General features: G+C 40.7%; 1 protein-coding gene across 2 annotated transcripts in view; it reads left to right on the top strand.

Annotated features, from left to right (window-relative positions):
- The window catches only part of LOC134569995 (sterol O-acyltransferase 2-like), a 94,339-nt gene that overhangs the window by 29,928 nt on the left and 50,378 nt on the right, over nt 1–14,033 (top strand). For both annotated transcript variants that reach the window (XM_063428476.1, XM_063428475.1), the window contains exon 5: nt 7,031–7,084. In XM_063428476.1, coding sequence (XP_063284546.1) covers nt 7,031–7,084 — 54 coding nt within the window. The remainder of the gene's footprint in view (nt 1–7,030; nt 7,085–14,033) is intronic.

Below are 14,033 nucleotides of genomic sequence, written 5' to 3'. Positions count from 1 at the left end.
CTTACAAACCCTTAATGTCCTATGCAAATCTATCTTACATTGTGTTGTCTTTATGAACATTTGAACATTATATACGTACCATCTAGCAGTAAAATTGGAATTTGGTGTGCCTCTGACAGTTTTACTTTTTAAAGTGGTTCCTAACTCCTGGGTGGAAACCAAAAATGTCATATTAGTGGAGGCCACATACTGGAAAAGACATATCCTATTCATCAGGTCTCAAGCAGTTACCTAACAGATGTGGAAATTCAGTTTGGTATTTATCCGAATTTTGATTAAACAAAAAGTGCAATGGTTGGTACGATTTTGTTCATTCAGAATTTGTTTTACCGCTTACACTTGGCATCAATTCTGAATCACTAATTTCCAGTTTAAGAGTTTTTGTTAAATGAACACTACAGGCCCCTTTTTAATTTATTGTAGGGCTTCCTTGAAAATTCCAGTTTGAACTAAACCAAAATTTCGATCAGTATAGTCTTCATTTGGACAACCCCAACCCTGCTGAACCAAAATAAGTGTGGCTTGGACCAATCCGCAAGATTTCCCTGCATCCAAGCCAACGGTGGATGAAAATTCACCTGGTACAATTGCGCAAGTTCCAGGGTTATCCATACTCCCAAATATTTCAGTGAAGACTCCGATTATTGTAAGGAACGCCTCCGTTAAAGTTTCCTCGGCTGGGGCTTGGGAATGGAAACATTAAGTACTGTAGATTTTGAAAAATGTATTTTAAAGTTTAAAATGGAGCCATATTCTTCAAATTTCAACAGTGAGGAATCTGGGTCAGTTACAAAGATTAGTGGATCATCTGCGCATGCCGGGACTAAGAGCTTGGTTTTACCCACCCTCTTGACTCCAGGGGTTTCATCATTCTGTGTTGAGGCTGGTTTGAGGACAAGGACAAAGAGCAAGGGCGACAATCGACATCCCTGTCGGGTACCATTAAGAATCAGGGAAGACTCCGTGGGCATCACATTGGTACACATTCTAGCGGTATGGTATAAGTGGACTTAATCTATCCCAACAGGTAAGGACTCATGCCCAGGATTTGCAAGCGAGCAAATAGAAAATCCCATCTGACTCTGTTGAACACCTTCTCTGCATCTATGGTTTGCCATAGAAGGCTCTCTGACACTAGCTGTGAGTGATGGAGAAGGGCAAGTGCCCTGATGGTATTGCCCCATGCCTCTCTATTGAGGATAAACCCCATCTAATCATGGTGGACCAAGTCTGTGAAGTATTGTTGCAGTCTCTGAGTCAATATTTTGGTGAACAGAGTTACGTCACAGTCTAATAGGAAATTTGGACAAATATTGCTCATTGTCCTTGCTCTCTTTAGGAATCAAAAAAAATGTTGGAGTGACCATCCTGATAGAGTTATATGCCTTCATGAATTATGGAGAAAGGATATTCGTGAATTGCTTATAATACTTGACCAAGTGGTTGTCAGGGCCTGGGCACTTCCTGATCTTGGTGGACTTTAAAGCTAGGGATACACCTCAGGGGTAAGGGGTTCCTCCAGGTCTCAAAGGCCTCATGTGGGAGGTGATGCTGTAGGGTATTGGTATAGGTATGTCATGAGTCGTGCATCAGTTCTATCATCCTCCTTGTCTACCATTTGTTGAAAAAATAAGTACAGGTCAATATAGTATGTGCGGAGGGACTCCGCTATCTTGTTAGGTAGATATCTTGACTCACAATTGGCATTGCAGATCTTTGGGATGTATGAATTTGCTCTCTTCTTGGCAATCATGCGAGCTAAAAAAGGCCAACACTTGTTAGCATTTGTGTAGAAGAAGGATTTGGATTGCAAAAACACTTTCTGATTGGAGCAGTTCAAAGGATTTATAAATCTCTCCGTAAAGAGGTCAGTTTGAGCCAGCCAACTTGTAGGTGAGTCCGCTTGTGACTCACCTCCAGCATTTTTATCCCCTGTGCACGCTACTTCAACACTGAAGTCCCCTTCGCTAAGGAAACCCCTTATGACACATTTGTGAGCGTCCTACAAACACAAGGGTGTAGTGTTCTCTCTTTTATTCTCTTGAAAATATTGAGAAACTCTTGTATGTCAGGAGTCACTCATTAAGTCACCGAACCAAGCCAGTGGGTCTGTGTAGCAGTGAGGTCAAAGTCATCAGAATTGGAGAAAGGTCAGACCATGTTGCCATCCCTATGTTATCTGTCTAAAGTCATCTAGGTAATAATGGGGATGGAAAAATTAGTCCAGTCTTAAATAAGTCTTCTTGGGTATAGAAAAAATAAGTAATCCCTTCCTTCTGGGTACATGGCTCTCCAACACTCCACAAACCCGTGTTCCCTCAGACTCGTGTTTTTTGGAGTCAAGAATGTGGTGAGGGATTGATGAAGTTCCAGGTGAGGTGTCCCATGCAGGTCCTCAAGTACCCCCTAACACTCCAGGATTTAGGGATTACCCAGTTGTGTTTAAGGTGTTTTTAGATGAAGAGCAAAAACGCTTTAGACACAACAGGGTAATCCTTAAATCATGGACTGGTACGGGGTACTTAAGGACTGGGTTGGGAACCCCTTTCCTAGAATGAGACAGCCCTCTACAAATCCATCAAAAGCTTGCAGCTTGAACTGTTCCCGTTTCCTGTTTGGGAGGAACATGTTCATGAGTGTGCAAGTCTTGTCCATGTTCTTGACACCATAAGATCTACCCACCCCATATTTCAGAGCGTTCTCTGGTGTGAACTGATGGGAATTATGAAGCATAATGACCATACCTCTAGATTTATCCTCAGGGTTGTTACTCAAAAAACACTGTGTGTAATGATTGTCAGTCAATTTAGGGGTGTGGTTAAATGACTATGGAACTGTCTCAGAGAGTACAATCGTTTTTTTGGGCTTGTTAATACCCTTAGTATTAATTGATATTAAGTTAATTAGTGCCCTTTTGTATGCAGTGGTAGATGCCCTCACATGAGAAAAAAATATCAACCTAGAACAAGTATTTACAAATCCAACAGTAGTTGGAGCAGTGCAAAAGTGTAAGAGGGGCCAAAAAGTCGCTACTTGCGGACCGCCACTCCACATATGGACACCCCGACCATATGGTAAGTGCAGATGAGGATCCCCAGCAATAGAGAAAGCAACCCAAGAATAGATCGATCCCTCAGGGCCAACCAGATGAAAAGCCGTGGAACCTTCTGTTTACAGAGACCTGAATTAACACAATATAACAACACCCATTAAGGAATAAAAACAGTATGTATTAAAAAGGTTAAAATTGAAGAATAATGCTCAAATCACCTGGTGTGTGTCACTCAAAACCACACAAAGTGCAACAAATAAAGTGAATAGATAGTTAGGTGAGAGCATACAAAATAGTGAATAAAACAGTGTATCATAAAAAATATCTAGTATATCTAGTACTATTATAGCTCCACTATAAGCTAGGTGCCCCTGAAGGCACAGATCAGGATACAAGTACAGATAAGACTGTGGTTTTCAGTACCTGGGCTGGATATTATATTATTTTAACTCTAATCAATTTCACAACGTTACCAATAGGGTGCTGACCTACGGCTATATCTTCCACTAATACTATTGGGACTCCGGCGTACTTTGCATTTCAAAGCGGGACTCTCCCTGTGGGGATACTAGTCACAATTTTTATGTCTTTCAGGGCACTTACTCACATCTAAGCTCCCACCTTCCACCTTTTTAACGATCCTCTAGTTAATTACACGAATCCCTTATTCAAAAGGGGCATTTTTGGCACATTGTAGCCATTATTGTGAACTTCGTTTGAAAATATTTTTGTTACACTGCCCCTTCAGTTTGTCCCAGAAACTGGCGAAGATGGCCTCTAGGCGCTGTGATAGGTCTGGTAGTCCCTGTGGTACATGCGACCTGTGCTGGTTAAGCGGAATGCCGCCAGTCGCCATTTTGCCTGTGCCACGTGGAGTTGTGTCGCCGGGGAGGGTTTGGCTGGTTGCCCCAGATGTCCAGTGTGGACCAGGATGACCCCCGCCGGTCCATGGGGGGGGGGGGGGGGGATAAGCAGGGAGTTTGCTGAGGAGTCTGTCCCAGGCTTCACCTTTATGGAGAGCGGCCGCCTCTCCTCGGCTTGACCGTGGGTAGGCCTCATCTGCTTGCTCGGGTTCCCGGGCAGTGTAAGTCTTGAGTCGGGTGTCTGTAGATGCCCCTGGGTTTCCCCGTTTGTGTTCCTGCCTCTTTGCTGGCGTATATTTTGATTTTTGAGGTAAACACCCCATTTATTGTCGCTTGTGAGCCGGAGCTGTGTCTCGGCGCGTCTATCCAGCTTGGCAGCTAGGCTCCGCCCCCTGTAAGCATGTTTTTTGTATGGAGTATGTGTGCAATGTATACACATACACACACACACACACACACACACACACAGATACACAAATACTCACACTGACACAGAGATACAGACACACAATGACACCTAGTTTCCCACACACAGATACACAGACACTCATGTACACCGATACACATACACGCAGAGACAGGAGGTGAGGGTGACAGTGTGAGGGAGTGTGTGTGCTGGTAACCTTGTGGGGGGCAAGGGTGAGAAAGGGCTACAGTGGGCAGGCAGGGGTAGAAAGGGTTACAGTAGGCAGGCAGGGGGAGAAAGGGTTGCAGTGTGGGGGGGCAGGGGGAGAAAAGGCTACAGTGGTGGATCAGGGGGAGAAAAGGCTACAGTGGGGGCAGGGGGAGAAGGGATTATAGTGTTTGGAAGGGGGCAGGGAGTGAAGGGGTTACAGTGGAGGAGGGGTCAGGGAGTGAATGGGTTACAGTGGGGGGGCAGAGAGAGAAGGGGTTTACATTGGGGGGCAGGGAGAGAAGGGGTTACAGTGGGGGGAGGGGGACAGCGAGTGAAGGGGTTACAGTGGGGGGTTAGGGAGAGAAGGGGTTACAGTATGGGGGCAGGGAGTGAAGGGGTCACAGTGGGAGAGGCAGGGAGTGAAGGGGTTACAGTGGGGGGAGGGGGCAGGGAGTGAAGGGGTTAGAGTGAGGGGGGTAGAGAGAGAAGGGGTTACAATGGGGGAAGGACGCAGGGAGTGAAGGGTTTACAGTGGGGGGAGGGGAGTGAAGGGGTTACAGTGGAGGGAGGGAGGGGGGCAGGGAATGATGGTGTTACAGTGGGGGAAGGGGCAGTGAGTGAAGGGGTTACAGTGGGGGGAGGGGGCAGGGAGTGAAGAGGTTACAGTGTGGGGAGGCAGAGAGAGAAGGGGTTACAGTGTGGGGAGGGGGCAGGGAGTGAAGGGGTTGGGGGGCGCAGGCAGTGAAGGGTTACATTGTTCTGGGGGCTGTCCTACCTTTAATAAATTCCCTGGTGGTCCAGTGTCTCCCTGGTGGTCCGGTGGGTTAACTCTCCGGTCTGCAGCTCCGCCAGGTGCAGAGCTGCAGACTGTGTGATAGAAGTCTCGCGAGCTCCCAGAGTGTTGCCATGGTAATGCTCTGTGTGCTCGCGAGACTTCTATCACACTGTCTGTATCACATATCCATTTTACAGATAAAGTATTCATGGTGGCAAGCTGTGACCCCTGTCACATGACCGTCTTCCAGCAGCTATTGAGCCTAAAGCCAAGTTGTTGGTGCCCCACAAAGCTAGGTAGGGGAGCATGACCTATGTTATAAAGGAAAATGGTGATATCACTCGGTCTCTACTCCACTACCCAAATCCGTATGAGATGTAACGTCCTGCCCTCGAACCCCAAGGTAATCCCCCACACTGGGCCTCCCACTGAGTGTTGAAGTAAGTCCATGCATGAGTAAATAAGATGTGTATTTAAACAAAAAAGGATAGAGCTTCAGATCTACAAAAGGAATACAAAACAGAATAATTGTATAACACTGATAATTCCTGTATTCCTTTTGTATTACTATTATTCTGTTTTGTATTCCTTTTGTAAATCTGCAGCTGGATCCTCTTTTGTTTATACATACAAACGTTATTTAAAGGGATTATTGCTGGGATATTCCTGGAGGGAGCTGTCACCAATATCCATTGAGAGAAGTGTTGTACTTTCAGTTTTCCAAAACATTGGCATTAAGTGATTATCTTTTTGCATATACACTTTGAGTAAATAAGAGCCTGTAAAGGCCCACAACCAACACAAATCTCACAATAATCATATCCATCATCCATCGGGGTAGGGCACCAAGTCTCAGCTGTTAAGCTATTTTGTGACACACAGGAACCCTACATAGTATACAACCACGGATAGCTCTGATCCAAGCACCCATGCTAGCAAAATAGCACCCGGATCCATAAAGGGATGACAAATCACCACCAGTGTAAAGTTTTGACCGTCCGCACGCGTGGAATATGCCCAAAAGAGTTTCAAAGCAGTGTCTCCCCCTGGCTTTCAGGAAGTAATTGGTCCTTTTAGTCTATAGTATATGCCCTCCAAATAGCTCTCTCTTGGCAGAACCTTAGAAATATCTGGAACCATATTTTTGTTTGATCACTCTTCTATACCCTAAAGGTATCGGAGCCACTGAAGTTAAAAAGAAAGTGGTAGAGGTTAACACTGTAAAGGAGTTTAAGCATGCATGGGATATGCATAAGGCTAACTATATGATAAAGCCAGGGACTAATGAAAGTATTTTAAAAAATTGGGCAGACTAGATGGGCCGAATGGTTCTTATCTGCCGTCACATTCTAATTGCCTCATTGCAAAAATCAAATGCACCCAGATTACGTTAATTGAGTGTCTCTTAAAAGAGAATACAAAATAAAGAAAGAATTAGATACTGATCCATAGAGAAAATTCAAAATGATCCTATGTGTGATGGGATGGTCTAATATTGCAACACTGTGTCCTGATGACCTCTAGTGTTAATAGGTATGGTTTTTCAATGTGTATGATATACCGTTGTTAGAAGAATTTTTTACAACCTGAATTCTTCAGATTAACTAATATTGAACATTCCACCACTGATAGGTATGAACATACAGAAATGATGTTTATTCATAGCATTTTGTTTTCAGGTTGTGAATAAACTGTGAACATTTGATGGCAATTTTGTATTTCAGAAATGAAGATTCTGGAAGAGGGAAAATATTCAAGGCACGTGCTTCACTGGTGGAGTAAGTAGAGATTTTAAAGGGACACTACAACTTCCGATTCTTTGTAATTCATAATGCAAAAAAAAAAAAGCATAATACATACAAAGATACCACTTGGATTTTGTATATCAATTTGCAGCAAATTGACAGGCTTTACAACTTCTACAAAAAAAGTATTCGTATTTTATTTCATCCTGGAGTTTTAAGATATTTAGTTTTTAAGGAGACAGGAACAAAGTACCTCACTGATCCATAATCCAGGCGGAGAGCATAATGTTTGAGTTTTGGAGTGGCTCTTTAAGGAAGGTTAACTACCAGCTAAATTAATTTTGAACAAAGAACCAACCTATTGTTTTAAATGCCATTTTAACTCATATCTTTTTCTAACAAATTTCTTCTGCTTTACCCCAAACCTTGGTAGTGACATTCAATATTACTGCAAGCTGAATATAGGTTGGCATTGGTTTGATAGTACGTTCAATTGCATGATTTAAATACAAATATGATGCTAGATTGCATTCTATAAAATGTAACTGTTTTATTAAGTGTTCTTGCATAGCAAGACCACTTAATGTTATCTCACATATATATTATTAAGTGTTCTTGCATAGCAAGACTACTTACTGTTATCTCACATATATATTATTAAGTGTTCTTGCATAGCAAGACCACTTAATGTTATCTCACATATATATTATTAAGTGTTCTTGCAAAGCAAGACCACTTAATGTTATCTCACATATATATTATTAAGTGTTCTTGCATAGCAAGACCACTTACTGTTATCTCACATATATATTATTAAGTGTTCTTGCATAGCAAGACCACTTACTGTTATCTCACATCTATATTATTATTATTATTATTATTATTATAGCCAAATTTGCACCTGCTAATGTATAGCCTTTTGCACCTGCTAATGTTTTTATAACTGTATGTTTTAATGTAACTGTGAAGCACTTTGGGCAACAACGTTGCAATTAAATGTGCTATATAAATAAATAATAACAGTTACTCCACCCACTCCAGTTGTAGACTTCTGGTGGAGGCAAGAACACTTCACACAATTTCCCCAGAAATTGTAGCTTTTCTAGTTATTAAGTGTTCTTGCATAGCAAGACCACTTACTGTTATCTCACATATATATTATTATTAAGTGTTCTTGCATAGCAAGACCACTTAATGTTATCTCACATATATATTATTATTATTATTATTAAGTGTTCTTGCAAAGCAAGACCACTTAATGTTATCTCACATATATATTATTATTATTATTATTATTATTATAGCCAAATTTACCACCCTAACTCCTCCCACAGTTTTTACACTACATAGACCAAAATTTACCAAAACGTGCAGATTGTTCCCGATCGCGTTGCTATTACTTTTCTGGAACGTTCTTGTGGCGAAATTTGTCCCATAGGAATGAATGGCAAAGCTAGAGTGGGAGCTGGCAAAAGCTGAAAAATCAGGACATGATTTCTAAACTGCCACCACTCCCTCATTTTCAGGCCCACCTACACAAATCTTATATCAAAACGTTCAGCTATCCCTGCTGCCACTAAAAATGTCCACAGCTAAGCCATAGTCCTTATAGTTTTCACAATATGACCATTTGTTTGCAACTCACGCAGTCCATTGACATTCATTGAAACTCCACTCTGCAAAGCTCACATATGAAGGGCAATTTCTAAACTGCGACTGTGCCTTCATTGTTAATATCTCAGAGACATACTATACATCAAAATGTAGGTCTGGGTCTTGTGATTCTCACACTATAAAGCTCTTCGCTGTAGAATTTATAGTTTTTAAAATACAACCGTTTGAAGATGGCAACCGCGAAAAAACTCTGGCCTGTGCAAGGCTGCAGCAGCAAGTGATGTCATAGACAGGGACTGCTAATGTTTTTATAAATGTATGTTTTAATGTAACTGTGAAGCACTTTGGGCAACAACATTGCAATTAAATGTGCTATATAAATAAATAATAACAGTTACTCCGCCCACTCCAGTTGTAGACTACTGATAGAGGCAAGAACACTTCACACAATTTCCCCAGAAATTGTAGCTTTTCTAGTTATTCTTATTATAGCCAAATTTGCCACCCTAACTCCTCCCACAGTTTTTACACTACATAGACAAAAATATACCAAAACGTGCAGATTGTTCCCGATCGGATTGCTATTACTTTGTGGAACGTTTCGCCGAATGGTTCTCGGAATATCGTCGTTCTTGTGGCGAAATTTGTCCCATAGGAATGAATGGCAAAGCTAGAGTGGGAGCTGGCAAAAGCTGAAAAATCAGAACATGATTTCTAAACTGCCACCACTCCCTCATTTTCAGTCCCACCTACACAAATCTTATATCAAAACGTTCAGCTATCCCTGCTGCCACTAAAAATGTCCACAGCTAAGCCATAGTCCTTATAGTTTTCACAATATGACCATTTGTTTGCAACTCACGCAGTCCATTGACATTCATTGAAACTCCACTCTGCAAAGCTCACATATGAAGGGCAATTTCTAAACTGCGACTGTGCCTTCATTGTTATTATCTCAGAGACATACTATACATCAAAATGTAGGTCTGGGTCTTGTGATTCTCACAATATAAAGCTCTTCGCTGTAGGATTTATAGTTTTTAAAATACGACCGTTTGAAGATGGCAACTGCAAAAATACTCTGACCTGTGCAAGGCTGCAGCAGCAAGTGATGTCATAGACAAAGCCTTTTGCACCTGCTAATGTTTTTATAACTGTATGATTTAATGTAACTGTGAAGCACTTTGGGCAACAACGTTGCAAGTAAATGTGCTATATAAATAAATAATAACAGTTACTCCGCCCACTCCAGTTGTAGACTACTGGTGGAGGCAAGAACACGTCACACAATTTCCCCAGAAATTGTAGCTTTTCTAGTTATTAAGTGTTCTTGCATAGCAAGACCACTTACTGTTATCTCACATATATATTATTATTATTATTATTATTATTATTATTAAGTGTTCTTGCATAGCAAGACCACTTAATGTTATCTCACATATATATTATTATTAAGTGTTCTTGCATAGCAAGACCACTTAATGTTATCTCACATATATATTAAGTGTTCTTGCATAGCAAGACCACTTAATGTTATCTCACATATATATTATTAAGTGTTCTTGCATAGCAAGACCACTTAATGTTATCTCACATATATATTATTATTATTATTCTTATTATTCTTATTATAGACAAATTTGCCACCCTAACTCCTCCCACAGTTTTTACACTACATAGACAAAAATATACCAAAACGTGCAGATTGTTCCCGATCGGATTGCTATTACTTTGTGGAACGTTTCGCCGAATGGTTCACGGAATATCGTCGTTCTTGTGGCGAAATTTGTCCCATAGGAATGAATGGCAAAGCTAGAGTGGGAGCTGGCAAAAGCTGAAAAATCAGGACATGATTTCTAAACTGCCACCACTCCCTCATTTTCAGGCCCACCTACACAAATCTAATATCAAAACGTTCAGCTATCCCTGCTGCCACTAGAAATGTCCACGGCTAAGCCATAGTCCTGATAGTTTTCACAATATGACCATTTGTTTGCAACTCATGCCTTCCATTGACATTCATTGAAACTCCACTCTGCAAAGCTCACATTTGAAGGGCAATTTCTAAACTGCGACTGTGCCTTCATTGTTAATATCTCAGAGACATACTATACATCAAAATGTAGGTCTGGGTCTTGTGATTCTCACAATATAAAGCTCTTCACTGTAGGATTTATAGTTTTTAAAATACGACCGTTTGAAGATGGCAACCGCCAAAATACTCTGACCTGTGCAAGGCTGCAGCAGCAAGTGATGTCATAGACAAAGCCTTTTACACCTGCTAATTTTTTATAACTGTATGTTTTAATGTAACTGTGAAGCACTTTGGGCAACAACATTGCAATTAAATGTGCTATATAAATAAATACTAACAGTTACTCCGCCCACTCTAGTTGTAGACTACTGATGGAGGCAAGAACACTTCACACAATTTCCCCAGAAATTGTAGCTTTTCTAGTTATTATTATTCTTATTATAGCCAAATTTGCCACCCTAACTCCTCCCACAGTTTTTACACTACATAGACAAAAATTTACCAAAACGTGCAGATTGTTCCCGATCGCGTTGCTATTACTTTGTGGAACGTTTCGCTGAATGGTTCTCGGAATATCGTCATTCTTGTGGCGAAATTTGTCCCATAGGAATGAATGGCAAAGCTAGAGTGGGAGCTGGCAAAAGCTGAAAAATCAGAACATGATTTCTAAACTGCCACCACTCCCTCATTTTCAGTCCCACCTACACAAATCTTATATCAAAACGTTCAGCTATCCCTGCTGCCACTAAAAATGTCCACAGCTAAGCCATAGTCCTTATAGTTTTCACAATATGACCATTTGTTTGCAACTCACGCAGTCCATTGACATTCATTGAAACTCCACTCTGCAAAGCTCACATATGAAGGGCAATTTCTAAACTGCGACTGTGCCTTCATTGTTATTATCTCAGAGACATACTATACATCAAAATGTAGGTCTGGGTCTTGTGATTCTCACAATATAAAGCTCTTCGCTGTAGGATTTATAGTTTTTAAAATACGACCGTTTGAAGATGGCAACTGCAAAAATACTCTGACCTGTGCAAGGCTGCAGCAGCAAGTGATGTCATAGACAAAGCCTTTTGCACCTGCTAATGTTTTTATAACTGTATGATTTAATGTAACTGTGAAGCACTTTGGGCAACAACGTTGCAAGTAAATGTGCTATATAAATAAATAATAACAGTTACTCCGCCCACTCCAGTTGTAGACTACTGGTGGAGGCAAGAACACGTCACACAATTTCCCCAGAAATTGTAGCTTTTCTAGTTATTAAGTGTTCTTGCATAGCAAGACCACTTACTGTTATCTCACATATATATTATTATTATTATTATTATTATTAAGTGTTCTTGCATAGCAAGACCACTTAATGTTATCTCACATATATATTATTATTAAGTGTTCTTGCATAGCAAGACCACTTAATGTTATCTCACATATATATTAAGTGTTCTTGCATAGCAAGACCACTTAATGTTATCTCACATATATATTATTAAGTGTTCTTGCATAGCAAGACCACTTAATGTTATCTCACATATATATTATTATTATTATTCTTATTATTCTTATTATAGACAAATTTACCACCCTAACTCCTCCCACAGTTTTTACACTACATAGACAAAAATATACCAAAACGTGCAGATTGTTCCCGATCGGATTGCTATTACTTTGTGGAACATTTCGCCGAATGGTTCACGGAATATCGTCGTTCTTGTGGCGAAATTTGTCCCATAGGAATGAATGGCAAAGCTAGAGTGGGAGCTGGCAAAAGCTGAAAAATCAGGACATGATTTCTAAACTGCCACCACTCCCTCATTTTCAGGCCCACCTACACAAATCTCATATCAAAACATTCAGCTATCCCTGCTGCCACTAAAAATGTCCACGGCTAAGCCATAGTCCTGATTGTTTTCGCAATATGACCATTTGTTTGCAACTCACGCAGTCCATTGACATTCATTGAAACTCCACTCTGCAAAGCTCACATTTGAAGGGCAATTTCTAAACTGCGACTGTGCCTTCATTGTTAATAGTGCAGAGACATACTATACATCAAAATGTAGGTCTGGGTCTTGTGATTCTCACAATATAAAGCTCTTCGCTGTAGGATTTATAGTTTTTAAAATACGACAGTTTGAAGATGGCAACCGCCAAAATACTCTTACCTGTGCATGGCTGCAGCAGCAAGTAATGTCATAGACAGGGCCATTTGCACCTGCTAATGTATTTATAACTGTATGTTTTAATGTAACTGTGAAGCACTTTGGGCAACAACGTTGCGATTAAATGTGCTATATAAATAAATAATAACAGTTACTCCGCCCACTCCAGTTGTAGACTACTGGTGGAGGCAAGAACACTTCACACAATTTCCCCAGAAATTGTAGCTTTTCTAGTTCTTATTATTCTTATTATAGCCAAATTTACCACCCTAACTCCTCCCACAGTTTTTACACTACATAGACAAAAATATACCAAAACGTCCAGATTGTTCCCGATCGGATTGCTATTACTTTGTGGAACGTTTCGCCGAATGGTTCTCGGAATATCGTCGTTCTTGTGGCGAAATTTGTCCAATAGGAATGAATGGCAAAGCTAGAGTGGGAGCTGGCAAAAGCTGAAAAATCAGGACATGATTTCTAAACTGCCACCACTCCCTCATTTTCAAGCCCACCTACACAAATCTTATATCAAAACGTTCAGCTATCCCTGCTGCCACTAAAAATGTCCACAGCTAAGTCATAGTCCTTATACTTTTCACAATATGACCATTTGTTTGCAACTCCAGTTTGCAGTCCATTGACATTCATTGAAACTCCACTCTGCAAAGCTCACATTTGAAGGGCAATTTCTAAACTGCGACTGTGCCTTCGTTGTTAATATCTCAGAGACATACTATACATCAAAATGTAGGTCTGGGTCTTGTAATTCTCACAATATAAAGCTCTTCGCTGTAGGATGTATAGTTTTTAAAATACGACCGTTTGAAGATGCAACTGCCAAAATACTCTGACCTGTGCCAGGCTGCAGCAGCAAGTGATGTCATAGACAAAGCCTTGTGTACACCTGCTAATGTTTTTATAAATGTATGCTTTAATGTAACTGTGAGGCACTTTGGGCAACAACGTTGCAATTAAATGTGCTATATAAATAAATAATAACAGTTACTCTGCCCACTCCAGTTGTTGACTACTGGTGGAGGCAAGAACACTTCACACAATTTCCCCAGAAATTGTAGCTTTTCTAGTTATTATTATTATTATAGCCAAATTTGCCACACTAACTCCTCCCACAGTTTTTACACTACATAGACAAAAATATACC

This window comes from Pelobates fuscus, chromosome 1 (assembly GCF_036172605.1).
Source record: "Pelobates fuscus isolate aPelFus1 chromosome 1, aPelFus1.pri, whole genome shotgun sequence".
Classification (NCBI taxonomy): Eukaryota; Metazoa; Chordata; class Amphibia; order Anura; family Pelobatidae; genus Pelobates; species Pelobates fuscus.
This window is presented reverse-complemented; position numbering and strand designations above follow the sequence as displayed.